This window comes from Gymnogyps californianus, chromosome 2 (assembly GCF_018139145.2).
Source record: "Gymnogyps californianus isolate 813 chromosome 2, ASM1813914v2, whole genome shotgun sequence".
Classification (NCBI taxonomy): Eukaryota; Metazoa; Chordata; class Aves; order Accipitriformes; family Cathartidae; genus Gymnogyps; species Gymnogyps californianus.
The window spans coordinates 119,790,492-119,809,189 of NC_059472.1; the positions used below are offsets into that span (position 1 = coordinate 119,790,492).

Here is an 18,698-nt window from a genome sequence, read left to right on the forward strand (position 1 = left end):
ATCAAATACTCATTATAGTGCTGTCCTTGTTTCATTCTGCTGGTTTTTGTTTAGTGTGAAATTCACTCCTATTTTCTAGAGTTGATGCTGTTAGCGTGCGAGTACTTACCAAGTCAGTGCATTTCCTGCATTCAGAATTGATGTTCCACAATTAAATTTAACCTAGCCTTCATTGCAATTACCAGTTCTCTCTTGCAATTTATGCCCCCCTACTCAGCTTCACTGTTTTGTGACCCTCCTTTGTAGTGTTCATCCTTGAACAGCAGGATTGTTGTTTTTCTGTGAAAAACACTCAGAATGCCAGTATTACAAGAAATCATGAGTTAAATATTCACTGTACTTGTAATCCTCAGGCTCTTACTCTGCTGGCCTTTTTAAGGGTGAAAGAGGACAGAGCAGCACAAAGGTGTTCTAAAAGCAGACAGAGATAAGCAGGGGTGTTGAAGGGGAATAAAAGGTGCAGAACAGTTCTGATTGCATGGTTAGCAACTCTTCACATCAACTTCTTCAGTCCACAGAGTAGTCTGAAACTGTGTGTTGTGAGGGAATTGTAAAGTCACCTTAAATCCCACTCTACTGAACTGAATCTTTTCAGAGAAGAAAGAAAGTGCACAGCAAAAAAGCACACAGTAAGTTCTGGAAGTATTTTTATGTTCTTCCTGCATCTGGTGTTTATGTCACCACTAGTTTTTGGATAACTACAGAAGTATATCGTAACTTAGGTCTGCACGCAGAAGCTCTGTTAAATGCAGGGCCTTTACAGTGAAGGAATTGATTTTTAACAGTTGTTGGAAATGTGGGGTTTTTCATCAGTTTACCCTTATGAAGTCACACCAAAGTGACTGATTATAAAGGAGTGATATCTATCTAATCTCATACAAGATCATTTTATATTCCACACTATTCACATGTAGTTCCTGTCCAACACAACCTACTTCTACAGTAACCATATCTCCACTATTTTGTAGGTGAGCAAAAGTATAAGCTTTGTTCTAGTGAAGGTTTAAGTCATTTTTTTAAATGGATATTGTGTCTCTGTTCTGAATCAGCAACTCCAAGATTGACTTTTTTGATCATTTGATGCAGTTAGAATGAAATCAATGGCAGAAGGGTATTTCACTTTATTAGTTGTTGTATGTTATATCACACATCATCCTCTAGCCCTTGCATAGAGCGAACACCTTTTGACACTTGTCTAAGAGCTCCAGAGTTGAACCTACAGTTATGTGTATAAATGGTCTTTTTTTTTTTCTCTAATGCGAAATGGATTTTTCCAATTTACTAAGCTGACCTCTTGGGAATAGTGTCACACAGAATTTGTGTGTATGTCAGGATGACAAACTGCCTAGTTATAATGGATGCTGCCGGTATTATGTAGGGATCACCCATTGCTTGTGATAGAGGAGCTGCTGTAAATCTGTAATGGAATGGTAGTATGCTACTCTAGTGAGATAAAATACGCCCTTTTGATAGGGAAACGCTTGAATGGTGGCATTACACAGAGTCTTTTCTACTTTGTCACTTGTACACAGATTCTACTATGATAATCTAGCTCATGACATATATAAAACTCGTTCCAGTCTCTCCCCCTTTGGTGTGAAAGCTGTCTGTTGAACCCTATAATACGTTTTATATTCTTTAAAGTTACTTGAAAAATATGTAGTGTGTTCTGAACCTTTACCTCATATTCCACTATTGCTTTATCCATGGAAGTACTTGACTACTATCAGGAGTTGCCCAGAAATCAGTAGAATGTTTTGAATAAGGAAGGATTACTTGCATAACTGAAGATGTAGGTTGAATTAAGGAAAAGAGCAACTATGGGGTAGTGTAATGTTTGCTGAAATCTGCTAGACTAGTTTTTCAGCCCTTAACAGGGGGGATCCAAGATTGCACAGGAATATATTAAGTAGCTCTCTGTCTACATTCTTATGGTTAGCCTGCACAGGAGGACTATGTCTGGGATGCATAGTTCCTCACTGCATAAATGAATTGCTGATCTGGCATTTGCTTATTCCAAGGAAAGTCCATTACCAGATGTCAGTATCTGTGCAGTTTCCAAGGCTGAGTTTGTTCTGTTTCAAACAGCCACTTCAGCCTGTACAGATGTTACCAGCTTTAAAATATCGCTGAACGAATATGTTCTGTAGGACAGCAGAGCTTTTCCTGAAGCGCTCCTTGGAAATGAGAGAGAGAGTCCTGGGACCCGATCACCCAGACTGTGCACAGTCTTTGAACAATCTGGCAGCCTTATACAATGAGAAGAAGCACTATGACAAGGCAGAGGAACTCTATGAAAAAGCTTTAGACATCAGGAGGAGAGCACTGGCTCCAGATCATCCCTCCTTGGCTTATACTGTGAAACACCTGGCAGTGCTGTACAAAAAGATGGTAAGCACAAGCCTGTTACCTTTTCTCATCACATAAATTAACTGTAATACCTTGCATCATTACAGTCTTCAATCCAAAAGGAGTGGGGCATGGGAGTTTGTCAGCTATTGGTGTTCTACACACATGCATAAAAGATGTAGTCAAGCGGCCTCAGTCTGTTTCCAAAAAGCCCAGTAGCTTTTTCAAAACACACTTTGCTTAGACAAAAGCTATTTATGAATAATGTCTTCAGTGTCCTTCATGCTCAGTATTTACCACGAAGAATTTCTGATTTCGTTAAAAGCTAGTGTTTTGGCTGCAGTGAGGGAACCTCTTCCCAGCTGTATTTGAGTTCTCCACTGTCTGCTATGTGACATCCACATGCAAGAGTTTGGTCAGATGTGTCTTAATGGAAAAATCGTGCTTTAGGGTGTAGGAATAGTTATTTTTACACAATGACCTTGAACTTTACAGTCAAATTGAGAGTAGCTTGAAGGCTCATGAGGAAGATCGCACTTTACAAATAAACTGGCTGAGCCACCTCCAGCTTATATTGATTCACTGAAAGATGAGAGTTACTCCCCTGCTAAATACACTACGGGGAATAACATTAACAGTAGTATAAACTCTTGTGTTTCATAATTTCAGAATGGTTTATGAATACTTGTGTTTGCAGATGGTCATTTTAACCATTTGATATCATCAGTGTAACAGTGAGGTAAGGTTTCCAGCTGTTGAATCAAGATCAAATTCAGAGGATGACAATTTTTTTCTCTTATATTTTCCACATTTTACCATTCTTCAAACAGAAGAGAGTCCTTGAAGATAATCCCTTGGGTCAAATGCTCCTGTGTTTTTGCTCAATTAATGTTACGTGCTATTATGTGCATGAAATGCTCACTTCAGCTTCTAATTTTCATGCTGCTAGAAACTGCAAAAGCACTCAATATTTGCATCAAAAAGCTCTTTGCTAGTTTGAAGGAGCACAAATTAAAATTCATGGTGAACTAGTGATGCAGGGAAGAATGGAGGAAGAGAAGGGACTGGAATCAGATGTAGAAAATGACTATTATTTATAGGTAAGTATTTATTCCAGATGAATTACTGATCATCTTCAAACTGTGGCATGGTGATGCTTTGAAAAAATGAGAAAATTTGATATGAATTTTGCAATTACAGTGAACCATTATACAATAGAAGTTTGCAGTATTTAATTCCTAATTGCTATTAAATATGAGAATTCACATTCTAATAATAGAAGCCTAAACATATTTCTGAGATATATCCAGTTAATGTGTGAGCAGATTCAAATTTGGAGGAAAACAGATTTGCTGGAAAAATAATCTATAGTAAAACTATTTGGAATATGAGAGGGGTATTTTAGAGAAACTGAAGTCAAGAAGCCAAAGCCTCAATATGTGAATGGGAAGCAACACGTACTTGAAATGGCATTGGACACTGCAGCTGTTCTAAAGATGGTGCGAACACCACTTCAGTAAGCAGAAAACTGCTCAAAAGTTGAGGCAGCTACATTCCCATTCCCGTATCACCAGTAAAATTTAGGCCCTTTAGGACAAAAAATAAGCTCTGCTCTCATTTACGGCAGGATGAGGAAATACAAATGGAGAAAATTATTTGGATAAAAGTAAACTGAAAATTCTTTTTAACAGCCTTCTCAATGAGACATTTGTGGGTAAAAAATCAAATTAAAAAAGAAAGAAATAGATATAGCTGAGAAACACATGAACTGGGAGTTGAATATGCTCAGTGTTTTGGAAAATTAGGTCCTAATAAATATTTAATGATAAACAATCTGTGCAGAATATAACTATGAACCAAAGTTAAACCCCTTATTCTGGAAACAGTTACACCTTCTCCAAGGCTTTTTGTTTAAAATAGATTTTACTGTTACCATTTTGACACAAGAGAACTGAATAATTTTTTCCCTGTTATTTCTAGGGAAAACTTGACAAGGCTGTTCCTCTGTATGAACTAGCGGTTGAAATTCGACAGAAGTCATTTGGCCCAAAACACCCTAGTGTAGCAACTGCTTTGGTAAATCTGGCTGTCCTTTATTGTCAGATGGTAAGTTTTTCATGTCTTACATGTTTATTATTCCTGTCTTAGGCTTTTTTATGATTTGTACCTAAATGATAGCAAAGAAACTTGATCACATTTGAAAGGGAAATTCCTTATAAGACTTGCAAATTCTTAGGTTCCATTTTAAAAATTGAAAGGATATTTGGCAAGGAAGACGTATGCAGGGAACAGATAATTGCTGTGACTGGTATTTCACAAGAATACTGGGGCTAACGCTCTTTAGATTATTCAAAATGCCCACATGCTTTATAAGACTAGAGCTAGAGTACAGCATTTTCAGCGATACAATGGTTATCACAGTATGATGGAACACAGCTCCACCACTGACTCGGAGGGAAACACAGTCCTTTGAAATTTATGTCCGTGAATGAGGAGTGCCCACCTTGATCAACTGCAACTCTGTAACTAAAAATCTGGGAAGGCCGTAGACTTTCTAGTCTACAACTAATATGAGATTCAAAGAAGATGCAATCAACTTACCGAATTCCTTACTTAGGAATAGGAGTGAGCTGTAGATTGTTTTCTTGTTTTCTCTATTTCTGTAATCTGCTTATCTGATTTTTAAACAGGGATTAAAGCTGCCTCAGGTAAAATTAAAGAGTATTTGGTAACTCAAAACTTTCAGGACTGAGATTTTCAAAACTGCCTAGGAAGTCCAGACCCAAATTATTATATTAGTGGGAATTGCATTTGCAAGTGCAAGCCAATTGCTTTGACAATCTCAATTATCGCCCTCATCTGTCAACAGTATTGAGAACTCAAAACACCTTTCTGGTTAAATATGCATGACTCTGCATCTAGGATGTGTTGATACTATGTTGGAAAAAAGAATAGCAAATGTAATACACGTCTGTCACAAACAATTTTCTACTACCCAAAGAAAAAACAGATTGAAGCTTTACCTCTTTATGAACGTGCATTAAAGATTTATGAAGACAGCTTTGGTCACATGCATCCTCGTGTGGGGGAAACTCTGAAAAACTTGGCTGTGCTAAGGTAAGATTATATGCTTTAGCCCTATAAAAGCGAATTACCATAAAAATTACTGGATGAAACAAAACATGCTGGACTTGTGTACTTATTAGGAAAGTAGAGAGCCTTAAGTACACTTTGTTGATAGCATGGTGTGCATTTCAGTTTAAATGAATTGAGAAACTTGGTTTAATTGCTTGTTTCAACTTTGTTTTACTCTTCTCCAAAGCTATGAAGGGGGAGACTTTGAGAAGGCAGCTGAACTTTACAAGAGAGCTATGGAAATAAAAGAAGCAGAGACTTTGTTGATAGGTGGAAAAGCAACTTCTCGACACTCATCAAGTGGAGATACATTCAGCTTAAAAAGCGCATTATCACCAAACATTTTCCTGGAACATGGACAAAGGTGATATAAACCTGCTCAAAGAAAAGTCTCTATTGCTGTTTTAAAGCAGACATAAAATTATTAAGAAAATCTATTTTTCCTAGGATAATGTACTATTTTGGGACCGACACCTGTCTTCATGAATGACAGGGAAACAAATGTTTAAGCTTGAAATCCTTCTATGTTAACTTTGCAGACCGTATGGTACAAAGTGAGCTTCTTTCATTGTATATAGATATGCATATTACTTACTAGCTCAAGTTATAGCTAATACCAAAAACGTGCATTTGATACCTCTTAGCCCAAGTGCCAGGATTATAACAAGTTGAACCAACTGTATATACTCTATGGGGTAGTTCTTATTTCTGTTGTAATAGCCTGGCTTAGAGGATTTGTGTATTTTTGTTTCATCAATCCTTTCTGCCTTTTCAGAAGCTTTTAAAGTTGTTTCTAAAGAGAGAGTAATTTTGAAAAAGACAAAATACTGTTCCACCCAAAGTTTTACCTCCAGGGTGATTTCAGCTTTAAGCAAACTTACATTCAAGGGACTTGTGCAAAAATGATTGGTTTCCTTGGGAAGCTAATATATCTAAATATATCATCATCTACAGTTAAAGATGTTGTCAGATTCAACTGTGTTCAGTAAAAATACTTCCAGTGAGGAATCAGACTGAAGATGATTATGACCTGATTCCCTGTTGTTAACCCTTCGGCGATACTTTCACTATTTAATCTCATTGAATCCCTTTAAAATACAAGAATGTTTGTATTAGCTGGAGGAATGTAGTGATGCAAAATAGTTTGCCGTCAGATAAAGAGAAGCTAATCAAATCTACCTGCCTGTTGTATTTCTTAATACCCTAGTCATCTGGAAGAATCAGTTTGAAGTCTGTTCTCATTCGGTGCATAAATCCATGAATCAATTTAAATACATACTAAAAAAAGAGCTTTTATAAAAAAATGAATGTAAGTGAAAAATTAATTGAAACCTCACTATAATGTTTCAGAGGCAACTGATGTAAAGATTTATTTGATCCAGTTTGAAAAATGCTAATGGCCTTTACCTCAAAGGGGTACTTACCTTCCACAGTATTTTTTCCCTTTTAGAGTAGGGTTAAATATAACCCATTTCAGCCCTTGTTCTGGTTAGAAGGAATTTAGTATTTTGGTAAGGCTGTAACTTGGCAACAGAAACAGTATATAAAACTGATGATAGAAAAAATACACAACCCAAATTTGACTTTTAAGAGTAAGATTTAGTTGAAGAAAAAAATAGCTCTTGAAGGTATTACAATACAGCAACAAGAGTTGACACTTTGTAGTAGCTCTCTGGATATTTTCCTCTTACTTCAGAAAATGGGTTTTTAATCAAAGCAAAAAATTTTTCCACTGTATTCCAGCCACCTTGAAAAGTTTTGAAAATTGGGAAGTTCTTTGCAGGATTCTCAGCTTGTATGTGTTTCTGTTGCCTACTCTTCTCAGACCTGGTAATTCCCTCCTCTAAAGCCCGTGTTATGAATTATCAGGTGTCTGGTCCAGCTTGTCACCTATGTTCTGATTTTAACACGTATAATGATGTATCTTGCTCTCCTAAATAGTTTGCCTTAATGTTGCTAGCTAAAATAAGAAGCTACTTTCTAGATCTTCAGTGTTATATCACTTTCCCCATTAAGTGAATTCTGAACTGTTACTAGTCTTCCCTTGAGTGACTGCTCTCCAATTTACTCAGAGGTTGCAGGGTTGCTTTGGGAAGAAAAATCAGTCCCTAAAAAGTAGCAGATCCCAACCATCCATGGTCCATGAGCAAGGACAGTGAGGAAACAATATGCTTACCCTGTCAACCCAAAGAAGACTTTCTACAGAAAGTAAAACAGGATCATGAGCAATAGTGGTGGGTCTTGCAGGCCATATGTTGGCCATAAGCTTATGCAGCTATAGTCATAGCGCTCTTAAGACAGTTGTTTATGTATTTGTAGTTGTACCTCATGGACATTAAAAAAAAAAGTAATTTGTATATCTGGTGTATGCCAAATAATTCTATGTAGGAGAACTCCACCTCAAAACAGCGTCACCAGTTTCAATGGAATTTAATCATACAATCAGAATATCAACATCTCAATAACATTCATGATACACTGTAAAAACTGAAAGCTTCTTTTATAAGATTGCCAAATAAACAAAGCTGGACTAAACCATTACAATGTGTTTTAATTTGTTAGTTTGTATCAAAAGAAGTCATAAATTTTCCATTATGTTTTATAGTTGGAGTAATTACTTAAGTGTCTTTTGTTAATTAAAAAAAATCCTTAAAGCTGCTTTTTTGATGCTGATTATTTTAAAATAACTTTAACCATTAGCACATACAATCATCTTAATGTATTTTCTAATTAATTCAAATTCTTCTTGTATATACAAGTTGAAAGTCTGAAAGTAACATGAGAACCATTTTGCATACTCTGTAAGTAGGCATACAAAAGCGTATTAATTTGGTCATAAAACCGTACATGAAGTAAAACGGTGAACAGTTGCCTTGTGTAAAGCTGTCAATCATGTGATAGCCAAGTAGTTAAGAGTCACGATTAACTGAGCTGTTGTAGAAATGAGTCAACCATTTGCCTCGGGATCTCCAGAACCAGGTGTGTGCCCCACTTCCATTGTTCCTCACAGAAAGGTAAAGTCACAAAGAAATGTGAGTAACACTTAAATTGACACTTGGATCAAGCTCATGTAGACTTAGTGACACAGATTCAAGTATGTACCTTTTTAATGATCTCATTATTCTATTTCCCATCCCTCTTTACAGTTCATTTCTAAAATCTGGTTTCTCCAAAACTGAACTCAACCCAAAAACACCACTTCCATGTTAGTGTAGTGCACCACACCCAAAACGCACCCACAACTTCCCTCACTAGCTTCAGAGATGGTTGTTATGTATATAATATAATCTAGTGTCAGCTGTAGAGGAAACAGATTTTGAAGTTTGTGACCGTTGCTTAGAAATCAAACATTTTTTAACTAAGTTGTCATTCAGCTGCCCTAAGAAACAGAAGCACCTCCACAATATTACTTTCTTTTTACATGTTGGTTGAATACTGCTACTACCATCACTAGCTGGTTCTGCGTTGGCTGCATCATGCTGTGGAAAGGTTTTTTGAACAGCCCAAGTTGGAAATATTTGTATTATACTGCAAAGGCTGAAACTTACGTTCTTCTAAGCCAAATCTAAATAATGATCAAATTCTGGATCAGACACCTACAGTAGTTAAAATATTTTAAATAATTGATACTTCCAGTTCCGCAGGGTACTCACACTACAGGATGTGTACATTTACAGGTCAGTTTAACGTGATAATTTAAAAGGTAATGCAACTGTACTAACATTATTTACAAGACAAATACAATAGCTCAGCTACTCCACTGATGATATTTGCAACAATAAACAAAGTTTAGAGCATCTAATTTTAGAAGCTTTCCTATGCAAACTCAGATTAAGTATATTCCTTAATATAGCCCATATGATGGGGATAGATCAGAATTACAGCTCAACTTCTAATAACCAACAAAAATATAATACTTAGATTTTCAGAGACAGACAAAATCTCCTGTTCTTTCCAATGTTGCTGGCAATTCTTACAGATTTTGTCATGAGAAGCATCTGCCAGCTGAAACAGTGACATGCTAATACCCAGTCTCCTGGTATAATCATCTACTAACAAGAGACACTGCCTTGTTGCAGCATACTCAAAGCATTGTCACATACATACAAAACATACAGGTAGCTATTTAAGAACAAGCAGTAGTAAAACATTGATAGAAACAGGGAAGTTTAAAAAAAAAGAAAAAAACAACACACCAGTTTTTTAACAGTTCCACTTCATCAAAAATGTAAGATGAGCTTCAGTGGAGGTAAAAAAAAAGTCTGGTCTTCTCAAAATCCAATGTCAATTCAAACTCCCAGAAGTTGTACTTAATATTTGTTCTGCTACATGTTTCTCATTTTGGCCATGAGTTCTTCTAGGCTTTCTTCAGACTCTGCTACCGTTTCCTCAGTTATCAAATTCTCTTCCTATTAGGAACAGGAGGAAAAAGTTGCCAACAAAACAAGCAAACGAAAATCCCACACAAATAAGCTTTATTGCCGTTACACCACACTGTTTTCCTAGAACCAAGCACTCAATTGCAAGATTAGGCCTAAGTGATTATAAACTTAAATTGTAAACTATTCTGACTAAGAGTTAGAATGTTCTGGCTGCAATACATGCAGATTCTGGGTTCCCCCGGTATATTAATTGCTTTTTGACTACACACAGCTTTTTCAAGATAAATACAGTAAAAACTAATTAGTCACCAAACTATCAACTGAGAAATTCACATTTGTTTTCCTTCCCCCACCCCCGAATACATTCATTCCTATCACCTCAAAACTACATTCACACTAGCATCCATACTTAAAGAAATATATTTCATAGAAACATGAAACTGGACCATAGAAGGCACTAATCGGACGTACTGAGGTACAGTTTCACTGGAATTGTTCAAGATGGAATTTTAATTTAGGTTTAAAGGGTAACCAAACTGGCTGGTATTATAAATTTAATCTAAAACATGTATTTCAAAAATTCATAACGAATAAATATCTTACCTTGTTTGGGATAGTATATGCTACAGTAATTCCCTCAGGAAGCTCAGGTACTGGACCAGATGCAGCCTTCAGCTCATCTTCTGAAATTTCTGATACTAATTCGATGCCTTTGCATTAAAAGGAATCAAGAACTCCATTAAAAGTTAGAAGAAAAACTTCTTTAATCACTATGTTATCACAGTAAGAGGAAAACAGCAGCTACTTTTCCGAAACAGAAAAAATTTAAAAGCAGGAAGACCTTTGATTTCAACTACTTCATTCCATTATCAATACAAAATATTTGCCCTTTACAATATATAAAATGGTTCTATACAGGTAACTTATGGACAAGAACGGCACCTCTCCTATAGGACTACCTTGTCCTTACCATTTAAATCTTATCATGAGGACACTTCTCCCAATGGTAAGCTAAGATTATTTTCTATATCATGTAATAAACAGAATGTATATATCCATTCTTGAAATGGTTATATAAAACAGGCTTACCATGCCTTAAGACAACTCCTTCTAATTTAAAGCCCTCAGAGGAATATAAAAATGCATGGGATGCCTCAGCACAGTGGTTATGGAAATGACCAGTGCTCTTTAGTTACATATTTAAAAGGAACACACAGTGAATACATCTTCTCACATCTTTCATCTCTTCAGACTATCTTCTGAGAAAGTTGTTTATTCAAACAGCGGTTACATTTTGAGCCCAAAACCCGCACATTACACTAAAAATACATCATCACATTGTGGTAACATTACTGTCAAAACCTGTGAAAAGCCAGCAGTAATTACGCAGTATAAGTTACAAAAAATAGGAACCATAAGAAGTCTGTGTACCCTACAGTGTGTTCACCCAAAGCAAAGACTTTAATTGAATCTGGGTACTGGGAACATCATTTAGTCTCCAGTTGATTACTTACCCCAGTCATTGTCTTCGTGTACTATTTCTTCTTCCTGTTCAATTACTTCTTGTTTTGGTTGTGCAGCTTCTTTTTTCTGAAGGAAAAAACACAGAAAGATAAAAAACATAGTATATGTAGTAGTTCAATTTTCAACAACAGCAAAGAAGATCAAATCTAATATTCACACTTCTTTTAATATTTAAGATATGCAGTCACCATTTAGAACTTTGTTAGGCATAAGAAGGCAGAATACCTGCAAGTTAAAAAAAACCAAATCCATTAATGCTGAAAAATACATGACTGCCAGAAAGGTTGAGCAATTACTGTAGAAGACAATATTATCTAACCAATGCAAACCATTCTGCCTACCCTTTGCTTTAAGGTAACTAAGTACTGTGTTTTTAGAAACACATGCAACCATCTGAAGACAAGGCTGCTGAAAACTGGAGTAGCAATGAAAGTTTTTTACTACAGATCTGTAGCTTGCTTTGTTCTTAAGACTTTAAGAAAGGAAAGGGGGGGGGCAGAATCAAACCTAAAACATTTTTACCTTATAATTTTCTTGCTGTTTTCTGCAATTTTGGTCACTACATTGTGGGTTTGGCTTCATAGACATAGTTGGAAAGAAATCTTGCATCGCATTGTAACCAAGATAATAACTCACAGTACCAAAATTTAGCAGGTATCTAGAAACACAAACAGAAAAAGCAGGCCCTTACATACAGGTGCAAACCTAAAAATTCAGTTGCTCAAGGAATAATTTTTCCTCAAAGAACTTTTAGAATACACTTCCACACTAGTGAAGTTGTAAAGAGTTACTGTAATTGTCTCAAAATAAGCCGTAGTCACCTGACAACAGCATAACTGCATCAACATAGAACCCGGTCCTCTTGTGGTGTAAGTGTGTAAGAACAAGTCAGATACAGTCTCAGAAAAAATATGCTTAGAGTAGTATGTAAGCAGTTTTCTCCTGTGCCTTAATGCATTGCTTGAAACACTCAGGTGCCCTGTATTACAGTGGGAGAGTTTTCAACAGCTAATCAGAACCAGTTGAATCATCTTTACTGTAGGGTCAGATTTGCAATGAAAATAAAGATTTAAATTAAGCTGCAATTTTGCATACTTCATTAAAGAAAAACACATGTTGCTATGCAATTTCATATAATACCACTCTCTGCACAGCTGAAAATGGAGCTTTGTTGTTTGTATGCACACTTGCAAACAGTAGTTTTATTCTTTGTAACTAGAAATTTTTGGATAACTGACAAAACCAAGCTATGGCTAAAACCAGGCTAAATAAGATCCTATTCTCAAAGATGCTTGTAAAACACGGTGTATTATTTTGAAACTGAGTACAAAGGTGTTCAAATATTTTCCTTGCTGATACATGCAGTTCTTTTAGCAGATGGAGTCATGTGACAGTACTTTTTGAAAATATTAAAATATGTCATTGCTATATAACTACTTTTTAATTCACCTCAGGTTTTTAGAATACAGACACTGCAAGAGAAATTATTTATTCTTTGTCCATGTACAAAATTTGAAAGACAAGTCAGCAGTGTAGCATTTTTTATGTATAATTTAAAGATGTCAAATGGGAGCATGTTTAAATGCAGAACTAAGAAAAAAATGTGCGTGTGTGCATGCAGTAAGAGAAATTCTTAGGAAAAAAGTCTTCTCTGAAGACTTTTTCTTACCCCAGAAAAGTTCTATTAAAAACAGCAGCTCCAAAGTAAACACACCCGTGATTCAAGCAGTGTATATTTCAGCCCTGTCCAATGATGCCAATACCTTTAGGAAATAGGCTACAAACATATAAAAAGAACCAGACCCATCATTATGAAATGTTCCTTCAGGTTTCTTTCTCTTATTGTGCTGTACATGGAATAGCAACAACTCAGTCACTTACTTCAGAACATTTTGTACAAGCATTCCTGCCACAACACCCATAGTTGTAGGAAGACTAGCTGCACAAACTCCTTCTCGTTTTAATGTTTTCTCATCAATATTTGCAGCAACTACAAGTGGAGGAGCACACTAGGGGAAATAAAGAAATTAAGTTTTAAAAAAGTATTAAAAAACCCCCACAGATCACAAAAAATTTTAAACTACTCCATCAGCTGTGCCAGGATCACATTCACTAGCCAGCTAATCTTCATATTCCTAATCCTGCTTTAAAAGGCAAACGAGCAATTCAGCAGAGCACTGCATACCGCGAAACAAGCAGATTCACCAGGTATGATCAGCTGTATGTGTCCTGACACTGCGTTTTCACTCACTCCAGATTCCATCCAGATTTGTCCAAGTTCATTGCAGGCCTTATAAACACAGAAATACACACATCAGCACGGCAGAAGTTTAATGAAAAGAAAAAAAAAAACCAAACCCAACACGTAAATTGAGAGTGATTAAACACATTGATCTTCCTGCTTTAAGACAAAAGGAACATGAAAAGGTAGAACAGAAATTGTTTATCAGAGTCAAAGGACAAATCAAAGGACAAATTAAAGTTGTCCTCGTGAAGTCAGCCCTTTGTGCTTTCCTGACGACCCAAGATTTTTTAACAAGTACAGGCATCAGTGATCCAGTTACTAGCACGCTACAGAATCTAATTGCAGGAACTACTTTTAGAGGCATGGATACAGTGTATCTGTGTACCTTCAGTGCATGCAATTTATGGATCAAGTTTAGCTGAAGGATACAGAAAACATGCATTTGGTGTATACCCTACGTTGGCTGCTACTATAAAGAAAAACAGTTTAGGTACACAGCCTTAAGACATTTTTAGTACACAAAAAGTCATACGAAGTATACAATTAGCTATACACAGTCTTTAAAAAGTTTGTAAGATTTAACATACCAGGCTTTGATAATACTTTTATATAAACAGGATAATTTGGAAAGACAGAGGGGGCTTACGACACTTGACTCTTCTACTAACCATTAGCTGCTAGTAACTTAAAAGTCTACAGTTATATTTATACATGTAAAATGTTTTTTATAAGAACTGGGTAAAAGCTCAGATTCTGTTTCCTTAAACCAAGGAGGAAATTTCTTAGAAGATTCTTGATAAGTTCCTGTCTTTTCTCTAGTCCCCACAATTCCTAACATTATTTATAGAGAAAATAGACTTCCACAAGCTCATGCCTTCAATGGCCTTACCGTGTTAATTGCCATGCGAGCTTCAAAGTTGTCCACGCAGCTTAGAACAAGATCGACAGGCTTCCCTTCCTCTAGTGCACCGTTACTGAAATAAGCATCAGAAGTTTGCATGAACTTGCTGGCAGAACAAAATACCAACATGGCAATCAACATGCTGCTTTAGAGTACAGAAGCACATGGGAGGTGTATTTCTAACAAAACATGCAAATGCAGAACAGGATACAACTAGCATCTTAGATCTACAGTAGAAACAACAGCATGCTGAAGATGGGATTTAAATATACGGGCATTTTAGATTAAAAGAAGTTTTATATAGTATACACTCACAGTACAAAGTATTGGAGAATTGTATCTTTGTACAACATAACTGCAAATGGAAACAGTTATCCCAGAACTTCTCTGTAAGATCTGCTAATAACTATTTTCTTTTTTCATTTTATAAAGCATACCTGAAACTACTCCAGAGCAGTCCAAATATGATCTGATCTGTTTTCTATAATGGGAAAAGCCTGTAAGACCTGCAGCTTTGGTTGGAAATCTAAAGATGCACTAATGTAACTATGTAACAGTTGAAATAAATGCCAACTCTGGAGAAAAGGTCTAGGCACAAATGTCTTCATATATATATATATTTCCCACTGGTTTTCAAATGGAAGTCATTAAATTGAAAAAAACCCAACAATAAAAATGTGAGGCTGTATTTAGAGCCACACACCAGCAGAAGGTGAGAGATTTTACCTTATTCTATCCATGAAATGTTCAAAGTTGTCCAGTGTTGTGATGTTGTAGTTATGTACTTCAAATTGAACATCAGGATTAATATTCCTTATGGAGGAAATAATATGAGTCAATGTTAATAAATACAATGATAACTTACAGTCTACTCCCTAACTTCACAAGTGTTGCTACCGTCTTAAGCTTCCAGTCTAAAGTCTAGAATACACCCATATTTGTCAAAAATTCACAGATTAGATGAGGGGAAAAAAAAAAAAATCACAACATATCAAAGTTGTATAGTTTATACCAAACTTCTGAACAAAATTAGCTATACTTAAAAAGTAGACTTACATTAAGGTTTTGGCCAGTACAAAAATGTCCTTAAAGTATCAATCATTCCCACAACTATTTTATACTCAAATTTCCAAATTAGATCATGCCACTTTGCAAGTGATTAAGAATGAAACATCTGTTTTCTGGAGCAACATCCTGGGTAAATACATTTGATACCCACTTCTCGAAGTTATACCTCAAAGTATGCTCTGCTGCTTGCACTTTACTTAATCCAGCTTGATGAGGTTGGAAGAAGAGCCTGTTCATGTTTGCCAATTCCACTTTGTCATAATCAAACAGAAGCAGCTATAATAAAGATTGTATTAACACATGTGAATCTCCAAAGACTCTGCAACCAGAGCACTATGGCAAGGCATTTTAAACAACAAAACTCATTCTAAAACCAACAACAAACCCACCCCCAACCAAACATCCCCCCCGCCATCCCATTCAGTTCACATACAAAAGGTACCAACATCGTAAGTACGTGAAAGACTGAATTCTAACTGCCATTCATGAGGAACTGATTCGTTAAGTCATGAAAACCACTTTGAATAAAAAGCAATCTGTTCATTTGATCTAAACTAAGAATATTCAACAGATCATCTACATGAACACCATCACCTCTGTTATCACACTCTTGCTTGCTGTTATGGCATTAGCTAGAAATGTGTAATTTCTTTCACTTCTCTTGGCATGTAGTTCTTCAAAAACAATTCACTTAAAATACCTACATAATACATGGACATGTTGATTATAAATTCTGAATCAACTGTCCAAAGTCCTTTTCTATGCCCAAGATGCTGGTCTTCAGGAAATGCTCCTTCAGAGGAAGAGGGAATAAACTTTGCAATAAAAAATTGCATCACCTCTGTATTAAGAAACTTCTTAAAGTTCCAAGAGTAAATGGTCAGACTTTGCCTGGAAATACAAACATCTAAGCCATTCCCCAAATTCCTCCTTTAAAGAAAAATCCTGTTCTGTTAACTCTGGAGGTTCTTGTTATCTATACACACATCAAATTATTTTTAACTGCTGCTAAATTTTTAACTCTAAGTCTGCCACATGACAAACTAATGTTTGTGATAAAAATATCTGTTTGATATCTACCGCATTTCAATTTCATGAATATCAACTTGTTCTCATAACAAAAGACTTAATCTTCTATGCGAGTTACCCGCTCCTTCTTCTTTATTTTGCTTTCCTTTTGCAATAATCCAGAATGAAGGTTAGATAGATGGGCTCATATAAGAGCATGGAGAAGACAAGCATCCAAACAACAATCACCCACATGATACAGGATTAAGCCTTAAGTAAATCAATTTTACTAGCATAAGAAAAATACAGGCTCTTCATTTGTGATGTTTACACAAGTGTTGTTCTTGAGCGCTTTCTTCATAGTACTTTTTTTATTTGGGCAAAATCAACTCAGTGAAATCGAATCTAACTCTTTATGAAGAAGACTGGTCCATCTACTATAAAGAAGTAGAAGAAGAAAACTCTCATTACCTTACCAATGCCACACCTTGTCAACATTTCAGCAGTCACACTGCCAACACCCCCTACACCTACTACTGCAACTGTAAAGGTACGGATTTTCTGTAAAAAGAAAAAAAAATACAGATCAGTGTATCAAAAGTGGTCCTCACAGGGGAAAAATGCAAGGCTGTTTTAATGCGGATAGAATCCTACCTCATAGTCTTTGACAATTCCCATTCTTTTTAATGCCATCAAGCGACTACAAAGAAAAACAGCAACATTATACAGAAAATGCTCTCTACATTTCTAATAGCAATTTTGCTTTTCAGATATTTAAAATCACTTTTGCTTTAAAAATAACCCCACCAAGCAACAAACTCAAGCCTGGTGTTTTCACTGCAGTTGTGATTGCCAGCTAGATACGGTCTAAAGGAGATAGTAGATACTTTCCTATTAGCATCAGCAACGGAGTACTAACCCTGCAGAAACTCATGTACTTATTCAGACGGTATGAGTAACATCAATGAAATCAAGAGGACCCAGAGCTATTTTTGTAAATGAATGCCTGATTTACAGAATGAAAGCCTACACTTTTTTCTCTGATGAACCATATGGCAGCAGGCCAGTGAAGACTCTTCCACTGCTTTCTGATCAAATTGATCAGATTAACTCCAACATAACATTTTTAAAAAAATTAATTACAGAATATCAAGTTGTGAGGATAACTGGAAGAATTTTAAAGTAACCTTTTATCCTGCTATCACATTTTTTCATAGAAAGTATCAATGAAAGTACAAGTATCAACTTGTATTAAAGCAATTCATCCTGAAAAAAAAAAAAAGCAACAGATTTCCAGAACCACTGAGCATTAGAAGGGGTCCCAGATGCTCAAGACTTCTCTAAACCAAACTCTAAAATAGGTAGGTTAAAGGAATAAGACCCAATGTAATGCCAACACCTGTCCCACTTACTAGCAACTTTGCTGAAAACCTCACCAAGTTTCCCCCCTCTCTCTCCCCCCTGTACCATAAAGCAAGATAATACAAAGTAACTCTGAGTACACCCTGCCAGCCCAATCAGGTGGAAAATCTGAGAGCATCTCTCCCCTCCTCCCCACAGAGCACCTGCCTTCGGCATTGCCCTGACACCCTCCTCAGCACACCCAGCCCCATCCCTTAGACCCCTGCCTGCCCGAGCCCACCTCCACACGCCTTTTCCCCTTTACCCAGAACCACAGTTCCGACCCACAGCCTGACACCCCACAGACCTCCCTCTTCCCCATCCTCTACACCCTGACTCAGCCTCTGGGCCTCCTCCCCATAAATCCAACCGCCGTAGGCGCAGCCTCCTCACCCCATAACGCGCCCTCACCCCCCGCGCCGCACCTGTAGGGGTTGGAGTCCGTCACCTCCGGGCTCATGCTCTCGATGCGGGCCCGCGGCGCCCGCCGCCCGCCCTTCTCCCGGGCCAGCTCCTCCTCCAGCTCCCGCACACGCCGCTCCAGCCACTCCAGCCGGCTCAGCTCCGCCATGGCAGCGCCGGCGACACGGCAGCGACACGTCTCCCCGTCCGAGGGAGCTTCCGGGAGCGGCAGGGAGCGCCGTCCCCTGCTCGCGCCGACGCCTCAGGGAGCGTTCCCATCCCG

At 37.0% G+C, this 18,698-nt stretch overlaps 2 protein-coding genes across 3 annotated transcripts in view; one reads left to right on the forward strand and one right to left on the reverse strand.

Annotated features, from left to right (window-relative positions):
* Positions 1–7,632, forward strand: part of NPHP3 (nephrocystin 3) — a 28,576-nt gene extending 20,944 nt beyond the window's left edge. The window contains exons 24-27 of the mRNA XM_050890827.1: positions 2,151–2,391; positions 4,330–4,455; positions 5,351–5,466; positions 5,672–7,632. Of these exons, the coding sequence (XP_050746784.1) occupies positions 2,151–2,391; positions 4,330–4,455; positions 5,351–5,466; positions 5,672–5,852 (664 nt within the window). The 3' untranslated portion in view covers positions 5,853–7,632. The remainder of the gene's footprint in view (positions 1–2,150; positions 2,392–4,329; positions 4,456–5,350; positions 5,467–5,671) is intronic.
* A 208-nt stretch (positions 7,633–7,840) lies between these two features.
* On the reverse strand, positions 7,841–18,584 carry UBA5 (ubiquitin like modifier activating enzyme 5). 2 transcript variants are annotated; one of them, XM_050890828.1, is made up of 12 exons: positions 18,439–18,584; positions 17,267–17,312; positions 17,084–17,173; positions 15,771–15,880; positions 15,263–15,349; positions 14,525–14,609; positions 13,576–13,680; positions 13,272–13,399; positions 11,913–12,048; positions 11,381–11,456; positions 10,470–10,576; positions 7,841–9,893 (listed from the first exon to the last, which is right to left on the reverse strand). In XM_050890828.1, exons 1-12 carry the CDS (start codon positions 18,582–18,584, stop codon positions 9,810–9,812), a joined length of 1,200 nt encoding a protein of 399 aa, XP_050746785.1. In that variant the 3' UTR covers positions 7,841–9,809. The 2 variants fall into 2 exon arrangements, with proteins under 2 accessions (XP_050746785.1, XP_050746786.1); XM_050890829.1 differs by lacking the exons at positions 17,267–17,312; positions 18,439–18,584 and having other exon boundaries at positions 7,874–9,893; positions 17,089–17,128.
* Positions 18,585–18,698: the final 114 nt, after the last annotated feature.

Coding starts and splice junctions, on each gene's coding strand:
- UBA5 (XM_050890828.1), bottom strand. CDS start 18,584: ATGGCGGAGCTGAGCCGGCTGGAGTGGCTGGAGCGGCGTGTGCGGGAG. Junction 15,350..15,770: donor GCAGCAGAGCATACTTTGAG/GTATAACTTCGA, acceptor TTCCTCCATAAG/GAATATTAATCCTGATGTTC. Junction 12,049..13,271: donor CTTGTACAAAATGTTCTGAA/GTAAGTGACTGA, acceptor TTGTGTTTCTAG/ATACCTGCTAAATTTTGGTA.